The sequence below is a fragment of the Durio zibethinus genome, chromosome 2 (assembly GCF_047325235.1).
Source record: "Durio zibethinus cultivar Kanyao isolate XHJ-2024 chromosome 2, ASM4732523v1, whole genome shotgun sequence".
In the NCBI taxonomy this organism is placed as follows: Eukaryota; Viridiplantae; Streptophyta; class Magnoliopsida; order Malvales; family Malvaceae; genus Durio; species Durio zibethinus.
Window position 1 is genome coordinate 28412872 of NC_143163.1, and position 20384 is coordinate 28433255.

General features: G+C 32.2%; 1 protein-coding gene across 1 annotated transcript; it reads left to right on the plus strand.

The window, feature by feature from the left end:
* The first annotated feature begins 605 nt into the window (after window positions 1-605).
* LOC111317778 (FAD/NAD(P)-binding oxidoreductase) lies at window positions 606-17394 on the plus strand. Its single transcript, XM_022920185.2, has 5 exons — window positions 606-1249; window positions 2570-2669; window positions 2760-2855; window positions 2942-3022; window positions 17046-17394. Exons 1-5 carry the CDS (start codon window positions 711-713, stop codon window positions 17106-17108), a joined length of 879 nt encoding a protein of 292 aa, XP_022775920.2. The 5' UTR covers window positions 606-710; the 3' UTR covers window positions 17109-17394.
* The last annotated feature ends 2990 nt before the right edge of the window (window positions 17395-20384 follow it).

The following is a 20384-nucleotide window of genomic DNA, read 5'->3' on the forward strand; positions in this document are numbered from 1 at the left end:
AGCCTCGATTTTTAAGATAAAGTTCTTCTATCCCAAGCATATGCTTTTTACATTTGAAGTATTAGCATTGATCCTAGGTAAACCTTAAATTGGTTGGGTAGAGCCTTTACACATGGGCAAAACCTCACTTACGACCCTTGGAGTGATCTGACAAAGCCCTTTGAACATGATGGGGTAATGCCCCTTAAAGCATGCTCCAGTAATGCCCTTAGAGAGCATGATTGGGTTTTTATTTTTATTTATGTCAATTTGTTTTTGTTTACTTTTACTTCAACCCTTGCTGCTTAATGTATATTTTCTTGAACACTTGGGTTTGACACATATTGTTGTAAGACAAGACGTTACTACAACAATAATAATTTGTGAGTACTTAACAATAATTTAGATTTAATTTTAAAATATTTAATATACTAATAATAATAATAATTTTTTCTTGTTGCGGAAAATTTCCATTGCCACAAATTATAATTTCCCTCAATAATTTAACTAAAAAAAATTATAAAAAACTGAAAAACCCTAATTGAAGAGGACCCCACCACTTATCTCCAGAATTGCAGGATCGCACCGTCTAAATGCCACGTGGAGCTCCAAAAGGGGCTCATGGCACATTTTATCTGACGCCACCTCATCAGCTTCAGCCCGCCGGCTCTCTCTAGTCCTCGCCACCGTAACCTTGTTTTATACTCCTTCACTAGTCATCAACCGAAACCATGCCCGTCACTGTACTTTCTGTATCCTATGCGCGCGTTAGCCCTCCCCCCCTTCCCATGTCTATCCTGCGCCGCCTCCCCTTCCACCCGTTGAACCTCCGCCATCACCTCCCTAGCCGTCGATTCGCCACTCTCGCCGCAGTTCAGCAAGACACCACAGTCTGGACCCCAACCACAATCTCATCAATCGAGACCGCCGCCGAGTCCCTCTTCCACGTTAGCATCGACGTGTCGAACTTTCCGGACCTCGCGGCTTCACATACAATACCGGGACAATACCTGCAGCTGCGGCTCCCAGACGTGGAGAAACCGTCGTTCTTGGCCATAGCATCTCCGCCGTCATTGGCGACAGCTAGTGGAGCTTTCGAGTTTTTGGTAAAGAGTGTGGCGGGGTCGCCGGCGGAGCTTTTGTGTGGGTTGAAGAAAGGGGATGTGGTGGAGCTTAGTCAAGTGATGGGGAACGGCTTCAATATTGATAAGATCGATCCGCCTGAGGATTATCCGACGGTTTTGATTTTCGCTACTGGATCGGGAATCAGGTTAGGGTTTTTTCTTTTTCTTGTTTGTTTTCCTTAAAAGCCAAGCTTTATGCGGCGTTTGGATTTGATTAAATTTTACAGTTGAAGCTTTATTCTTTCATCATACTTTTTTATTGTAGAGTTTGAATATGTTATCGTTGAAGTTGCTAAAGTAAGTGATATTTTGTTGTAACATGTTGCAGTCCAGTTTTAATTCTTATACTTACATTTAATTTGAGTAACGCCGTGGTGATTATTTTAAGGTATTGGATTGGAAATTTTATGGCAGTGGCATTCTCTGTAAAATAAGTCTAAGACTGTTGGCAGTTTTCTAATAACTTGTGATTTATGCTCTCTAAAGCCCAGAAATTTACCCCTTTTCTCTTTTTGTTGATGTTGCTCTTTGCACATAATCATGTATCGATCTTGATTCAGCATGTCTCACTAAAATGTCCTTTTCATGCTTCAATGACAGATAATCGGTGTCTGTTTATGAAGCTAGTAACTCCATTTTTGGGCTAGTAGTTTTTGATAGACCAACTTTACATCATTTACATACTACCCTGCCCTCACCTTTTGTTGTCTTTTTCATGTCCAGTATCATTTAGTCTTTTGATTTTGTATTTTTAGTGTATAATCAGCTGTTTGAATCTTTATAGTCATGCAGATTCAATAGCATGAAGACCATGTTGATGATCCCATCGGAAGTTTTAATGTAATAATATCATGATTCTTTAATTTATGAACTTCATGTGTGTTTAAAATAGTTAATATTTAGAGATGGATTTAGCACTTGCCACTGATTTCTGCATTTGCATGCTCATGGGAATTGCTTTACTTGTGTATTTTCATTTTTACAGTAATACCTTTCCCATTCAATATAACTACTGCACTCCTCCCTAAATCTTACTATTTTTATCATCTCAAATGTTGAACACTCATTTTCAGATTCATTTAACTCATGCATCTTGAGAACTGGAAAATAAAATGCAATTTTTGTTTATTGTTTTATTGTTGGAGCTCATGATGCGGGAAGGTGATCATTCTTGATTATGTTTCCTACTTTGGTAGAAGATTAGTTCCATCACCATCTTTCTCTTTCAACATTATTAGCATACGGAAAAATTCTCTTAGGAGCCATTGGTTGGCATTAAAAAGGAGGAAAGAGTTTTGTTTGTTGCTTCTATTTGTTCATTTCCTTCTTTTTTTTTTTGGTTTTTCGCTCAGTAAACTGATACTATTGATTGTAAGTCAGATTTTGCATGCTATTTACAAAGCCTATCATTGTATGTTTCCTGCAGATTTACAACTTACTTGTTCTATTTACTATCTGATTCGCAGTCCAATTCGATCTCTCATTGAATCAGGGTTTGGTGCTGATAGGAGATCTGATGTGAGGCTTTATTATGGGGCTAGAAACCTTAGAAGAATAGCTTATCAGGTCTGGTTCTTACTTGTCCACTTTGATAGACCTATTTTCTAGAATAAGCAAATTCTATTATTGATTTTCAAGCTCTTTTTCCTATTTTAGGATAGGTTTAAGGAGTGGGAATCTTCTGGTGTTAAGGTTGTGCCAGTATTGTCACAGCCAGATGACAGTTGGACTGGGGAAAGTGGCTATGTACAGGTAGAGTGCTGTATACAAATGTGTGTTTTTAAGATTGTTTGACGCCTTGATAATCAAATAATTACAACCTGCACTTACTTTTGCAGGCTGCCTTTGCTAGGGCCAAGCAAATTAATAGCCCTAAGGGCACGGGTGCAGTGCTTTGTGGACAAAGACAAATGACTGAGGTTTGTTACTCTTTCTTTCTATTATAACTATTTTTCACTGATTTCTTTGTTTAGTCTGCGTATCTATCATTGTATTCTTTGTTTTGTTATTTTTCATTGAAATGCTATGTTTGGGATGATTTTAATCATTAACCATTGATACATGCTTTCTCTGTTATTTAATAATAGAAAAACCTTTGCTTGTTAATTGAATTTAGTGTGTGCTTTGAATGATGTTTTAGTCTCCTTAACCATTGAGTTCTTCCATTTTTGAGTTAATTATAAGATGTGAATTTTAATCTTTTTGAAGTTATTTGATCCTATGCCTTGAACAATGAGATGTCTATAGTTGAATCATTGTATTTGGAGCAAAAATTTCACTGCTTTAGGAAATTTGGCCCTTGGAAGAGCAAGAATAAGCTATGATTACAATCTCACCCATTTTCCTTCCCTCTTCCTATTTCCTTCTTACCAAATCAAGCAAAAGATGGAGAGACCAGAAAACCATTTTCCTTCCACCCCCTTTTCTTCTTTCTTTTTTCACTCCTACCAAACACGGTTTGAGGTTCAAAGTTAAGGAAGTATGTGGTGCAGAATTGAATATGTTTGATTCTGAAATCAGAAGTGGCCCAAGTAGTTGATGTGAGCCTTTGAAGGCGGTCAGAATAGAGTTCCATTAACAATTTGGACTGGAGAAACTTGACAATAGAATTGAACGAGTGTAAAAATTGATGTTTGATTAAATAATACTGGAAAGGGATAATGTCTTATGGCCCCTAAACTATTGTATTTTGTTGGATTTGGTACCTAAACTAAAAAAATTGCTAAATAGGTACCTAAACTCTGAAATCCTATATTAATTTGGTCCAAGAGTTAACTCTGTTAGCCGAGTTGCTGACTTGGCTATTTAGCCAATAAAAAATTGTCATCTCAATACAAAATGATGTGTCAACCTAATGTGGCCGCATATTGACAAGCCTAAAAAATTTTTTAAAATTTTTAATTTTTGCTATTCTTTCTTCCTCTCTTTCTCTCTCAAACATAAAATTCCAAATTTGAAAATTGAAGAACACAGCCACTATATTTTCTCATTTTCCAAAAACCAATCACTAGCCACCATCATTGCCGCCACCTGGTCATTGTTGCCAGCCGACCTCCATTGACACCCAAATTTCACCACGAGCTTCCTCTCGGCCTCCTCGTCATGCATTTGGACTTAGATTTTCACAAATTGGCCTTCAATGTCCTAGATCTAGAGCTAAAGCCACGACCTTTCAAACTTTTCCACTTTCTCTTTTAAATAGGTTTTCATAGAATCCTTCAAGAATTCAAGATCAAAATTCAAAAAGCACAGCTTTCATTGTCTTTTTCGGCACTGGGTCTGCCACTAACACAAAGTCTTTCTTAATAACAAAACTCAAATCCCACAATTTTAACTTGAAATTCTAATGTCAAAACCTTAATCTCTTTCCCCTTTTCTGTGCTTTTGGTTTTCTGTGATTGTGGGTGCGGATTGCGGTTGTTTTTTGTTATGGTGTGCTGGATTTCTTGTTTGTGTGCAGGATTTGGGTTAGGGGATGCTAAATTGTTTGTGGGTGTTCTCGGGTTGATGAGATTTCTAGGTTTTGACTACTGAGTTGCTTGAGGTTTCTCTGTGTCTGCTTGTGACTCTTTGTTTTGACGTGTGGTTGATTTCAGTTTGGAGCTGCTGTTTTGGCTTTTGGGTTTTTGCTTGAACGTTTTTGATCATCTGTGCTAAGGTTGCTTTGGGTTGACTTGATTTTTGAGTTTGGATTTCGCTTCTTGTGTTGTTGAGACTGTGGGTTTTGTTGGGTTTTTTCGATTGCCTGGTGTTAAGGCTTCTTTGTTTCTTGCTTGATTGAAGAATTTTGACTTGTGTTTTTGAATTCTTTTACTGGAAAATTGGGTCTTTGATTTTGGAGAGGGATATGGCAAAGAAGAATTTTCAGAATTTTTCAAAATTTTTTAGAATTTTTTTCTTTGAATGATGATGTGGTGCTATTGGATTTTTTTAATACATGTCAACATTTTATTGGATGTTTATGCCATGTTAGCGTTTAGGGTTAATGGTTAGGGCAAATTGACGCACAAAAATGTAGTTTAAGTACCTGATTAGAATTTTTTTTGTTTAGGTACTACATTAGAAAAAATGCAATAGTTCAAGGACCATATAGGACATTATCCCTACTGGAACCCTGAACTGCTCAAGGAAAGCATGTTGAAACCTATTAGTCCATTGTTAAATGCTGCATGACATGTGATGTAGGACAAGAAGGGAGAAGAGATAGGAGTAAAGAAATCTAGAGGGAAATTCTGAAATTGAACAGAGGAAACTGTGGGAGAAACAAAATAACTAACACTTGCGAGGAAAGGGAAAAATGGTGAGGAAAAAACAAAGGAAAGAGAGGAAAAAATTAATTTTCTTTCGTTGTATTTAGTATAAATGATGGAAAAGAAAGAGGTTAAGGCCAAAGTTGTAAATAACATTGTTAATTCAAGTTGAATAAGTGTTTTCCTCCCACATTTGGAAGGATTAGATTTGGTGGGCAATTTAGCCATTTTCCTTCCTCTTATTGCCCTTCTACCAAACAAAGGAAAGGGTGGAAAGAAAGTAGTTTTTCTTTCCATTCGCTTTCCTTCCTTCCTTTTTCCCTTCTACCAAACACAACGTATGGGAGAAACTAGACAAAAGAAATAGGGAGAAAATCTTTATGCTCAATATCACAATAACTCAAATATTCATCATCTAAAACATAATTGAAACTGAAGTAACATTAATATTTATAATTAAACTTAAAACCCTAATAAAATGAAAAATACTAACCTTGATTAAAAATAACCTAATAAAATAAATGGCCTAAATAATTCTTCATCATTCCCTTTCAACTAAAAGAACTAAACTTCGGAGAGTTAGAATACAAACACTTATTTTTTAGGAACTTCGTAGAGAGCCAAAAAAAAACCTTTCCAATGAACAAGGTAATAATGGTGGTTGTCTAGATGGGAAGCAACCAGTGGACCGCTAAGAATCATTGCCTTCAGTAAAATGCCAGTAGAAATACTAGTAGGCCAAAAAATTGGCTCAAATGCATCCCAATGAGGTAATCCACTTTCCACATGAAAAACATGACTAATTGTTCGGGGTGTAAACGAACTAAACATGAATGAACATTGCTATGTTCGTGGTTTGTTTATTTTTAGGACTGTTTGTGTTCGGTAAGAAATTTTTACACTATGTTCGAGCATGGTTCATTAGATATTAGAATGTTTAGCTCGGTTTGAGATTGGTTCGTTTAAGTTAAACAATGTTCCTTCATGAACATTAAATGAATATGCTCATGAACATATAAGTGAAAATAAATGAACATAAACTAATAACTAAGAAATTTATCTTGAAAACCAATCACTTGGGCTTTCAAGAGTTGACTCTCAAAAGTGAAGGGGAGAGGCCTATTTATAAAGAGTTTTTTCTCTACATTGGTTTTCCAAGCTATGTAGGATAGAAAGACTATAAACAAAAAGTCTCCTTTATAACTTCTTTACTGTCCATTTTAAACGATTAAAAATTATATTTATAATAATATTTTTTAAAACATTATTAAAGTTTTTTTTAATATATGTTAAGTTTACTTTTCAATATATTAATATTAAATTGTGATTCAAATCTTATTAAAAAATATTTAATCATAAGTAGTCATCTTAAAAGGAATAAAAACGGAATATATAAAGGTATTTATTGAATTTGTTCACGAACGTCAAATGAATTTATCTGCAAACATAATCAAATGAAACAAATCTCTGTTTGTGTTCGTTTTGTATATTATGAACATTAAAATTTTGCTCAAGATCATTTGTTAAGCTTAATAATGAACAAAATTGAACATGTTCACGAACAATTCATTGAAAGCTCTATTGGTTTGCACTCCTACTAATAGTCAAGTGATTGGGGAAAGAAAATAGATACATTTTACGTCCAAGATGTGAGAGGAAGAAATATGAGTAAATCAATTAGGAACTCAATTTTATGAAATAGTCCAAGCAAGTGTTCAATACTGATGTAAACCATGACACTGTTAGTAGCATCAAAATAATATTGGACAAAAAATCCCAACAGATTAAAATGAAAAAGGTTATGTGGAAGAATAAAATCTTGAGGCATGTAGGGCTGATTTTTTAGGCAAGAAAATGAACTATTGTCGAGAAAAATTATAACAAACTTACAATTGTCTAGAAATTTTATATCAAACTTAGGATCAATCCCGACAATAGCCAACTCAATCACAATTACCAATCTATTTTTCAATGAAAAAAAAAAAACTCTCAAAAGGGAATTTCACTTCTACACTCTTTTGGCATATTATTAATATTGATGATTTAATTCCTACAACAACCCTCTAAGCTTTCTCTATCATCCAAATCACCCCCATCATAGTAATTTGGTGAGGACTACCATCCTTTCAGAGGTCATCTTCAGCCTCCAGATATTCAAAGGGATCACTATTTGATAATTTCAGTCTAAAGGTTCTTCAAAGTCTTGGTCTACGAGTAAGGCTGTGGACATTGTGAAGCTGTGTGACCTTTTCCATGACATAAAAAACACTCAATTGAAGAGTATCTAGAAGCCTTAGAACCACCACTTAAATGAAGAAAGGTCCTTACTCTTAGTAGTGCTATAATTTTGAAGTTATGAGAATGAGACTCTAGATTGGTATTTGACTATCAGACTCAAAGTCCTATGTTGGGAAATAGTCCTAGTATATCTCTTAATATCTGTTGGCTAACATTAAAAGAATTAAATCAAAATATAATACAACTTTCAAATAAATAAAATTTTCCTCTTATGATTTATCAATAATGAAAATTTATTCATAATTGTTTCATTAATGATGCCACATCAATTTTTTGTTCCGATTTTTTCTCATACCATTCAAAATCTTAGAAATAATTCAAATAGATGGGCTATAAAATAAACTATTTTTTTTAATAAGATTATATTTGCACTATTAAATAACCATTTATAGCTAAATATTAGATAATTGTTAAATTTGGTAACTACGACAAGCCATTGAAAAAAGCAAACCAATCAATAAAGTTGAAAAAAAAAATTGGATCAAACTTATACTCGGTACATTGACCTTTGAGCGCTCAGCATGAGCCAGGATTTTAATAGGCTGATTTGTCAGATGATGTCAGCAAACTGACAAAGCAGTGGTTGACATGAGCCAGGTGACCGTAAGTGCTGTGTCTCAACCCAGCATGTGTAGGCACGTGCAACGGCTGATGGCGACAATAATTCTCCTAGATGACTAGAGATGGACAAATTGATTGTAGGCATTGATGTCTCTTTTGAACGATTGACCAACCACAAATCTAGCTTCAAAGTTGCATATTCTCTTAAATTTTTTTTTTCTAATCATCAGGAGAAACAGTAGTGAACTTTATGAGGTTATTGATTTGAAAATTTCCATGGTGATGGATTGGAGATTGGACAGCCAGACGTTGGTGAAAGGGTTTTTGCTCTGTTACTTTTAGTTTTTTTTAAAAAACCTAACAATTTTTTTTTTTGGGACACGCTTGACTTATTTTTTTCCTTTCAAAACAAACAAGGTTGAATTTCCTTTTTTTTTTTTTTGGGTACTCAATGAGAAGGGATAGACAACTTGAGATTTGATACCAATTGATGTAGGACAAGTATGGCAGAGAGATGGAATATAGGAATCTAGAGGAAATTCAAATATAGACAATAACAATTAGGAGGAATAGATGAAATTAGGGGAGAAACAGAAAAACTAAAGGAGAAAACCAAACAGAATCGATAGGGAGAAAATCAAAATACTCATTATCACAACTCAAAATATTCATCATTTAAAACCTAATTGAAATAAAGTAATGTAGGAATTTTATTTATTTATTTTTTTAAGTTAAGTGACATTGGTATTTATAACTTGAGAAAGGAGCAAGTTTTAAATCTTATCCATACAAAGGTCCAACTATGGGGAATTTTTACCGTGAGCTAATTTCAATGTGTCTAACTTATATCCATACTGTGAAGAATATGTAATTAGAGACAAAAAACAATATTCTCTTATTGTTATTTTATTAAAAAAGAATCCCCAAATATATAGAGGAATTGATATATACAAAGAATCCCACACAATCAGGACACAATCATCCTAACATAGAAACAAATAAAAGACCAGAAATATAAATCCCAACAAATTAGGAAATTGATCCTGATTTGATACATAATCTGTCAACACTCTCCCTCAAGCTGGAGAATAGATATTTATCATTCTCAGCTTGTCAACAAAAGTCTCAAAACATGGTTTATGTAGTGCCTTTGTTAGGATATCTGCTACTTGTTGCTTTGAAGGACATAGGTCATACGATCACTCCCGTATCAATCTTCTCTTTGATAAAATGCCTATCAACTTCAACATGCTTTGTTCGATCATGATGTATTGGATTATGAGCAATACTTATAGCAGCCTTGTTATCTTAATATAGTTTCATAGGATATTCAGCTATCATTTACAATTCTTCGAAAAGTCTCTTCAGCCAGACAAGTTCACGAGTTCCTTGTGCAAGAGCTCTAAATTGTGTTTCTGCACTACTTCGAGCAACAACAAACTGTTTCTTGCTCCTCCATGTGACAAGATTAGCCCAAACCTTCGTACAATACCCAGAGGTGGATCTTTTGTCTTCAATTGATCCTTCCTAGTCTGCATTTGTAAATGCTTTCACGTTTCTTTGTTCATTCTTCTCAAACAGTAAACCCTTACCATGTATGGCCTTCAAATACCTTAAGATTCGATATACAACTTAAAGATGCTCCTCAAGTGGAGAGTGCATGTACTGACTTACTACACTAACTGCAAAGGCAATATCAAGTCTTGTATGAGACAAGTAGATCAGCTTTCCAACCAGTCATTGATATCTCCCCTTATCTACTAGAATTCCTCCTTTCTTTCCAAGCTTGACTTTAGGATCTAAAGGTGTGTCAGCTGGATTACAGCCAAACATACCTATTTCCTTCAAGAGATCAACCGTATACTTTTTTTGGCAAACAATAATACCATTCTTTCTCCTTGCAACTTCCATCCCTAAAAGTATTTTAGTTGTCCAAGGTCCTTAAGTTCAAATTCTTTTCCAAGAGTCTTTTTTAGCCTCTCTATTTCTTCAATATCATCACCTGTCAGTATAATATTATCAACATAAACAATTAAAATAATCTTTTTGCCATGTTTTGAGTGTTTGAAAAAAAGAATTTGATTAGTTTGTTCTTGACTAAATCCATGTCTCCTTATTGACTTTGCAAAGCGAACAAACCAGGCCTTTGGTGACTGTTTTAAACCACACAAAGGTTTCTTTAATTTGCATACCTTCCTGTCATTGTTTTCCCCTTCAAACCGAGGAGGCAAATCCATATAAACTTCTTCAACTAGCTCCCTATTAAGAAAGGCATTCTTGACATCCATTTGGTGTAATGGCCAGTCAAGATTAGCAGCTAGTAAAAGCAATACCCCTATAGTATTCAATTTAGCAATAGGAGCAAAGGTTTCAGTGTAGTCTACTCCAAAAATTTTAGTAAACCCCATTGCAACTAGGCGGGCCTTGTGTCTCTCTATTCCACCATTTGAATTGTACTTAATAGTAAACACCCACTTACATCCAACTGGTGTTTTTCCTCTAGGTAACTTCACAACATCCCAAGTCTTGTTCATTTCCAATGCTTTCATCTCTTCACTACAACTTTCCATTCTGGAATTTTTAGGGCTTCTTCAATATTTTTTGGGATTTTAGCTTCCTTAATCTTTTCTACTAGTGTACGAAATGCTATTGACAAATGGCTATAAGATAGATAATTGGGTAGCGGGTGTTGAGTGCATGATCTTTACACCTTTCTTGAGTGCTATAGGTATGTCTAGATCATCAGGTAGAGTGTTCACAGGTGATGGTGCTGTAGACCCAACATTTTTTGATTCAGAATTAACTTGTGGATCAGATTCTTGACAATATGGTTGTGGCACAAAAGTCTGTACTTCTTGAGGTGATGGTTTACATCGTGAATAAACATAGAGCTCTATTTTTTGTTGAGGACTAAGAATAGATGAATCTTTCCCTATTTCCAATTTAGTTTCTATTGATGGTGCAATAGGAATAGCTGATGTTATTGGAGGAGGAACAAAAAAATCCCAAAGCCTATCTTCATCGATTGTCTCCCCCTGAAGAGTTGGTTTTGGGTAAAAGGATTGATTTTTAAAGAATGTGACATCTAATGAAACAAATGTTTGTTTTGTGGATGGACAGTAGCACTTATACCCTTTTTGCGTTGGAGAGGACCCGATAAATATACATTTTATAGCTCTAGGTTCTAGTTTCATATGAGATGGACTTTTGTTGTGAACAAAACATGTGCAACCAAAAACTTTTGGAGGTAAAGAAGTAAACAACCTAGTTTGTGGATATGACTCAAGTAACATGTTCAATGGCGTTTTGAAATTGAGAATTCTACTTGGAAGGCTATTTATCAAGTATGAGGTTGTTAAAATAGCATCTCCCAAAAAAAACTTAGGAACATTATTGGTAAACATGATAGCATAGATGATGGTTTTTACGTTCTACAAACCCATTTTGTTGAGAGGTATTAAAACAAGAGCTTTGGTGAAAAATCCCATTTTCTGTTAGATAATCACCAAGAATTGAATTAAAATATTCCCTCTCATTGTCTGTGCGAAAAATCTGGATTTGAGCTTGAAATTGAGTTTGGACCATTTTGTGGAATTGCTGAAAAACTGTCTTAGCATTAGACTTATCTTTTAACAAGTAAACCCAACAAGCTCATGTGTGTGATCATCTATAAAGGTTATGAATCACCTAGTTCCAGTTATGTTATTTTCTCTTGAAAGTCCCCAAATATCACTGTGAACAAAAGAAAAAGGTTTAGAAAATCTATATGGATGACTTGGATAATGAACATGAGTGTATTTGGCTAGTTGACAAGTTTCATAACCAAAGGAATGGACATCTTTATTCTTAAAAGGAGAAGGGAACAGAATTTTTAGATATGGAAAACTAGGATATCCTAACCTATTATGCCATAACCTAATTTCATTACAAAACAGAAACAGATTCACCACTTAGAGCCAAAGCTTGTTTATTCACTTGTTGAGTCTCCTCAAGATAGTACAATCCTTCACGCTCCTTAGCAATGCCAATCATCCTTCTCGAGAGTAAATCCTAAAACTCACAATATGAAGGATAAAACTTAGCCACATAGTTCAAGTCACTTGTCAACTTTCTAATGGACACTCCCGAGAGTAAATCCTGAAACTCACAATATGAAGGATAAAACTTAGCCACAGTTCAAGTCACTTGTCAACTTTCTAATGAACACTAAGTTACTTGCTAAATTAGGAACATGCAAGACTGAAAAATAGTGTCATATTAGAAACCTTAATGTTTCCCTTTCCAGCAACAACGGATAGTGATCCATCAGCGATACAAATCCTAAGCTTTCCTGGACACGGATTATACGTTGAAAACAGTTCATGGCAACTTGACATATGGTTGGATGCTCCAGAATCTTTAATCCAAGAGTTCTTAGAATCAGATTTTCGCACCCAAAGCAGAGAGGTAATTACGTTTTCGTTCAACTGTGCACTTTGGAGTAGGTGTAGTCATTTGGGTATTGTTGAAGAGTGTTTGGAGCTGTTGAAGTTGCTCTTTGCTAAAACCTGAACCTTCAGTCTTGTTTTATTCCGCAGCAACCTGAAAGCCCTTACCTTGTTCTACTTGCTTGCATGGTTTCCACTTTACTGGTTTCCCATGAACTTTCCAGCAAGTTTCTTTTGTATGATAAGGGCGTTGACAATGATCACACCAAGCCCTATCATTCTTACATTACCACATTGATCTCCAAGTCCAAAATAATCATTTTTCTTGGAAATTAGAGCTGAGTTTTGAGAGTTATCTACTACAAGGGTTCTTTGGTTCCTAGCATGACTCTCTTTCGACTTTCTTCTCTTCTTACTTCAGCAAAAGCCTCCCTAATGCTTGGAACAGGTTTGGTTCGAAGTATTCTGCCTCTCACCTTGTCAAGCTCTTTATTTAGATCATGAAGAAAATCAAAAGCCCTTTTCTTCTCAAGCATCATCTTGTATTTTTTGCTGTCCTCTGCGCAATGCCAATCTGTACCAGAAAACAAATCCATTTCTTGCCAAAGGGTAGTCAGGTTGTTGTAGTACTCAGTCACAGAATTATCCCCTTGTTTCATATCTTTCAAGGCTGACTTGATTTCAAAGAATTGTGATGAGTTTTCAAGATCTGAGTACCTCTCCTTCACCATATCAAAGATTTCTTTAGCACTTATGTAGAAAAGATAGGTTCTTCCAATCTTAGGCTCCATAGAATTAACTAACCATTCCATTACTATGGAGTTTTGAGAAATCCATGTTGAATGGTCTAGTTCCCCTTCCTTTGGTTCCTTTGTTGCACCAGTTATATAGACGATTTTCTGTTTCCCTTGAATCACCAGCATCACAAACCAAGACCACTCTAGAAAGTTTGTTCCATTGAGTTAATGCTGTGTTATTTGCAGGGAATGAGAGTCCCTTGCAATAGGTGCCATTGGCAAAGAATTTTGAATCGGTTCGGAGGTCACCTCTGATGTACTCTGTTGAGAGGCACCAGTCATGGCTGTGTTGGCCATTAGAAAAGAAAAAAAATTCAGAAGCAAACCTTGTTCTGATACCATGTAATCAGAGACAAAAAACAATGTTCTCTAACTATTATTTTATTAAAAAAGAATCCCCAGATATATAGAGGAATTAATATGTACAAAGAATTCCACACAATGAGGACACAATCATCTAAACATGGAAAGAAATAAAAGATCAGAAATATAAGTCCCAACAAATCAGGAAATTGATCCTGATTTGATACATAATCTGTCAACAGAATACATTGAGGACTCAAAGTCGAGTCCATTTCAACCAGGGAGAATGATGCAAGAGCAAGTTTTGAACATAAGCCCACTAATTTTATCCATAGAAAGGCCCAAACTAATGAAAAGGAATCTGCCCACCACCCTTCTAACTCATCAAATCACAACAATGCTCAAATCCATTGGAAAAACGAACTTCACATTAGGAGGAATGTTTGAACCCACACTTTTGATCATTGGGTGCCGTTGGATGCTATTTATCCATTTATTTTCAAGTGTAATTAAGATATTCATTTCACTTTATTCTCTTAATCTGGAATCATAATTAAATCCAAAATCCTAATAAAATTGACAATACAAATAATAAACTGATTAATAACCCTAATAAAATAGGTATAAACAGTTCTCCATCGTGGACACTTGGCACAGACATAACCCTTTGCTTGTCTGGTGTCCTTGAAATTGTCCGATGGATATCAAACATGATGAAATAGGTTAAAATAAATAATAAATAAATTCGACATGGGCATGACATGCAAAAATACAGGTACACTCACCATGGTGGTTTCACATATATCCCTAAAGCTACTTACTACCATTCATCCACCCTTTATACAAATATATAGAAATAAGAAGAGAGAGCAGACAAGCATGAGAAAAGAAGACAGAGAGAAGAAAATGAGAAAGAGAAAGGAGAGATGCCAGGCAATGAAAAGAAAGGAGAGATGCCAGGCAATGAAAAGAAAGGAGATTTAAGTATTAGAGCTAAGTGGGAGGGAACATGAGAAAAGAGCCAGCATCTCCAGAGTTAATTGGGAAGAGGAAGTAGAAAGTTGTTTGATTTCCTCATATTTCTTTGGAGGTAGACGTTGCTGTTTGATATTTGAGCTATAATGTTTCACTCTTAATTTTGACTTGTTGAAGCTTAACCTAATTGTTGGATTTTTTCTTTTTGTTACGGACATATGCTTAAGCTGCATTGGGCCTTGGGAATTTTTGTTAACAAAAAGGAAAAGAAAAACAACTTCTTTTGCATGAAGCATAATTATTGTATTGATTTTTAAAATTAATTTTGCTGAAAATTATAAGTAATTACATTGGGATGAAAAGACTGAATAGTTATTTATGCTAAAATCTTTTTATGGTATGGAGACATTTATTAAACCTCAATTTTTTATCAACGTGTTTATGTCCTTGCTTTTTCGAAAGTGTTGTGTCACAACATTGCTCAAGCCTGTGCCTGTTATGCCATGATTGGACTTGAAGTGATCAGCCTTTGTCTGGTATATAATGAATAACTGTATCTTCCTTACATCAAACAAATGGAGATTGAATTATAAATGTTCTTGTCTTGATGGATTAAGACATGAGAAAGAATGGATGGAAGGGGGTGAAAGAATGATGAAATATATTTGATGAGCATTGTCCACAAAAAAACAGTGGCATTTTTATTTGAGAACCAAATATGATATGTTCTCTTATTTGATCAATTATGAAGTAAGAAGAGGGCTGAAGCCAAAGGAGAAAAAGGATGACAAGATATATTTGTCTGAGTGCAGCTCACATTCTAAGTGATCTGCAATAAAGCAGTGGCCTCTATTAGTTGAGACTTCCTATCACTTATTCTCTTAGTGAAGACTATAATAACATATAACTATTAGTATTTCTATCTTATGTTAATATTAAATGGTCGAGGGCTGTTTTTTAGCATATTTGAGACAAATTCATCATTGAAAACTGAAAATATTACTGGGTTTCTTGAATTACTGGTAGAGGTATTCCTTTTTTTTTTTAATATTTATTTAGTGAAGAGGGATTCAAACATAACTTTTTGAGTTGGAGGATATATGCACCTACCACTAAGTCAAATGTGCATATACTATTAAAGATACTCTTTCTTGATTTAAATTTATAATTGTCTGGCAATGAAAGTTTTATTAGGATAACATGGACTATTTAAGGTTATGGAATGGATTTTCTGTTGTTAGAAAATAATAGAACCACCTCCTTTTAATTGTAATGGGTTGCAGTTGATAAAGATTAAAAAAAAAAGAAGGAACGGGGTACAGTTTTTTTTTTTTTTAGGTCAAAAAGGGGTACAGTAGAAATGATGGGTTTCATAGATAAAAGTATTTCATCTACAATTCTCTTTACAATAATTCTGCAATTAATCAATCATAACAAAGAATTATGGAGAGGTCTGACGCGTGAAAGCATGGGCTCTACATATTTTTTTTTATAGACCATACATTGAATCATAATTGGTTAATTGTATTACAGTAATAGTATGTAATATGCGCCCTTTACTTTGGGAACATTAGGCCTAAGTTTTGCATTTATCACTTATTTCTACCCTCCGATTGTAAAGAATTCTTAACTGCTCTTCAACTACATGTATGAGAGATAGAACTGGTTGAGATGATAAATGCCTATTGATTTACAGGGAGTGGAAGATTAAGGCTCTGTTTGATAACGCATTGAAAATTTTCAAATGCATGAAAAATAAAAGTTATAAAGAATTTAATTTTTTAAATCCATTTGAAAATTCACTTAATATAGCTTTTTGTTGAATAAGATAAGTAGATAAAGATTTACTTATCCCTTAATGCAAAAACATTTGGTAAAATTTTCTTTTGAATTATTTTGGACTATTATCCCTTAAAACACTATCTCATCTGTAATGAAAATGAAAGTAAAAATATAAAATGATAAATTTTCAGAATTTAATATTTTATGGTTATAAAAATATATAGTTATATTTAACATTTAATTTTCAGTAAAATGTCAAAACAGTTTTTATCATTCAAATTCAGAACTTATTTAGTATTAAAAATTCATTATTTAACATTTCAGCACTTAAATTTTCAGCATTCTTAATTTTTAAATGTTGATTGACAATGCCAGTTTACACTAGAAGGCTTATTTGTTATGACTTAGCATAACCTTGAATTTAGAAATGGAGAGCATGCAAAACCTTGAATTTGCAGTTTACTGTGTTCTGGAGTTGGGACGTTGTATGTAAACTGAATGTAGGTAATGAAGGCATGAGTAACATTTGTTGGTGTGTTGTTTTTGCAGGAAGTTACTTCAATACTTGTAGCAGATGGAGTTTCGAGTGAGAGGATCCTAAGGAACTTTTGATAGAATTCAAACGGCACTGTTATTATTGTATCATTGTTGGGAAACAGCTAACAATTATTCTTTATTATCACTGCTGAAAATGAAGTGAATTTTGGGATTTCATTCAACCTCTTTGTCCGTTGATTGGGCGATAGCCTACTTAAATTAGGATTAGGCGCCTCTCACCGTTGGCCCTCAACTGGAGAGCTCAATTAATGGAGCGCATATGTAGCCCACTAGCCAATTTTGAAATCTATGAGTTTGAAGTTGGCCTTATCATCAACAAGTTAGTTACTTTAATTAATTACTTTCATGCAGTTAAGTAGATCTAGCGAAAATAATATTAATAAAAAATATAAAAGTGATACGTAAAAATCATGAGTTAATAAAATCAAATATATATTTTATGTTAAAATAAATTATGAGATATAATTTTTGTATAAAATATGATGTAAATAAATAAAATATTAGTATTTTATATGATATAAATTGTTAAATTGTTAAATTTATCGCTAAGCCTATTAACAAATTTTTTTTAAGTTTTTTTTTTTTTTTTCTCTTCTATTTTTTGTAGAACTGGGTTTGAATTAGATTATTTTGGATTGGACTATTTTGAGTAAAGAAAATCATTTTGAATTTAGATCATTTTGAATTTGGATTAAGAAATGAGGATTTGAATCATATCATTTTTAGATCTAAGTTGAATTTAGGTCAAGAACAACGGGATTGTTTTCGGATTCGAAGTATTTAGGGTGGAATAAGTATGTATTTGGATCAATTTGAGTTCAAATTATTTTAAATACGAATCAATCAAATTTCGGTATCCAATTATTTGATTTTGAATTAATCATCGGGTCATTGGAGTTTAATAATTAGGTTATTCATATTCAATTTATTAACTAAAAATCATATAAATATAATTAAATTATATAAAAATTAAAATATCAAAGTTAAATGATTTAAAAATTATTTGTTAATAATACAAAATTATGTTACATTAAATAGAAAATTAAATTTTTTCATGATAAAACTTTATTAATGATTTTTTGTTGATAGACATTTAATATATTTTTTTAATTTTAAGTTATAATATTTGATTTTAAGTGTTAATTTTATGAATAATACAAATAATATATTTTTATATTATTTAAGTTATAAGAAAATAATATATTTAAGTTATAATTGCCAAACTTAGGCGTATGAAGTGATTTAGTGATCTCTGCTAAGTGCCAAAATAGATTTGTGTACATCTCTTTAATTTCTCTTGGTTTTTTTATGGAATAATTGAAAGCATTAACGGCGTGGTTCCGGGAATAGAAGGTAAATGTAATTGATATTTTGTGAGAATAAAAATCAGGAGAAATAGAATACAATATGCATTGTGAAGTTTGATTCATTAGATGCAGGGAGATTAGTATTAAGATGTTTAGTTTGTTCAAAGAATCTGGATGGAATAAATTTAAAAGACTGTTTTACTCTTATAATTTAGTATGAAAAGTATTAATTAATAAAAATGAATAATAATTTAATTTTAAAATTTAATATTAATGAATTTATATTGAATTAACAATATTAAATATTAATACATTAATTTAACAAAATTAAATTTTAATTTACTATTATTAAATATTCATTTAATAATATTAAATATTATTTAATAATATTTAATTTAGTATTGTTAAATATTAATTTAATATTATTGAATATGAATTTCATAATATTGAATATTAAATTTCATAATATAAAATATTCATTTAAAATATTTAACATTAATTAATAATAAGTTAATATGATTTAATTAGTTGAAAAATATTTTAATATTATTCAATTAATTTTAATATTGTTTAATATTAAATCAATTTAATATTATTTAATAGCTCTAAATAGAAATTTAATATAATTGAAGAATAATTTAATAATATTTAATATGAATTAAGTATTAAATAAATATTAAACTTAATAATATTAAATATTAATTTAACAATTATGAATATGAATTTAATAATATTGAGTATTAAAAAATTAATTATTAATACTATATAAATATTTAATAAATTAAGAATATTTTTGTATTATATAATTAATTTAATAATATTTTAATAGTATTTGAATATTATTTATTTAATTTAAATATTATGTTAATATTATTTAATTAATTTTCATATTATTTTACAATTATTTTTAATTAATATATATATAATATTATTTGAAAATAATTTAATTCATTTTAAAATATTTTAAAATTATTTAATTAAGTTAATAATGTCTTAAATAATATTATTTAATTAATTATTTAATTGTCTTTAATGAAATTATTGCAATTCTTATGGAGAGAAAAAATTATTATTCTTTATTTTCAAGAAATTGACATTTTATGAAATCATATTTTTTGCTAAAAATAACAAAAAAATGAAAAAAAAAAAAGGCTGCAAAGAAAATGAAGGGATGGAATTTTAATTCTCCTTAACCAAATGCGTGGTAAGTATAGCCAGTGACATGTTTGCCATTGTCATAATTCTAGGTTAATTCTTCCTGAAATTTTTTTATGTTTAGATGTAGATAAATGCATCATAAAAGTGAACATTTAAGTTTAAGTGGGAAAAAAAGTGACATGTTGACCATTGTAATAGTTCTCATATTATTGGAAAATAATTTTATTTTTATCATTATATACTAATTTGGTCATTAATTATAACATTTAAATATTTACTGTTAGTCTTAAATTTAAGATTGAATCATTTTATGTTCAAGTTAATTTGATTTAAATCAACTTAGGTTCAGATTAATTCAGATTTAGATCAATTTGAAATCAAATCAATTTAGATTTGGATCAATTCCAATTCAAATCAAATTAAGTTTATATTGTTAAGTTTTTTTCGTCAAATTAAATTGATCAAATTTAGGTCAAACTAATCAAACAGGCTTTCAAATTGGGTTAGCTTTTGCCATCTTGTACATGAACTTTGTTGAACATGAAACTTTAAAATCATCTTTTATACTTCTTGAGTTGACATATTTTTGAGCAAGTATCCATACTTTTCTTTTCTTTTTAAATGGAATCCATACTTTCCTATCTTCTTCATCTATATCTTATGTTGGATTTAGATATTGTTAAGGATTTTTTTGTTAATTGGGAGACATGGAAGGGTTTGATAAGGGGTTTTTGGGATTAGATATCAACGGATCATTAAGTTATTAGAGAATTACTCAAGAAGGTTTTCATTTTGTTTTGGCGGTTGTTGAAGAAAAAACTTTTCATGGCCGCCTAAATCTAAAATTATACATTTTTATAATTTT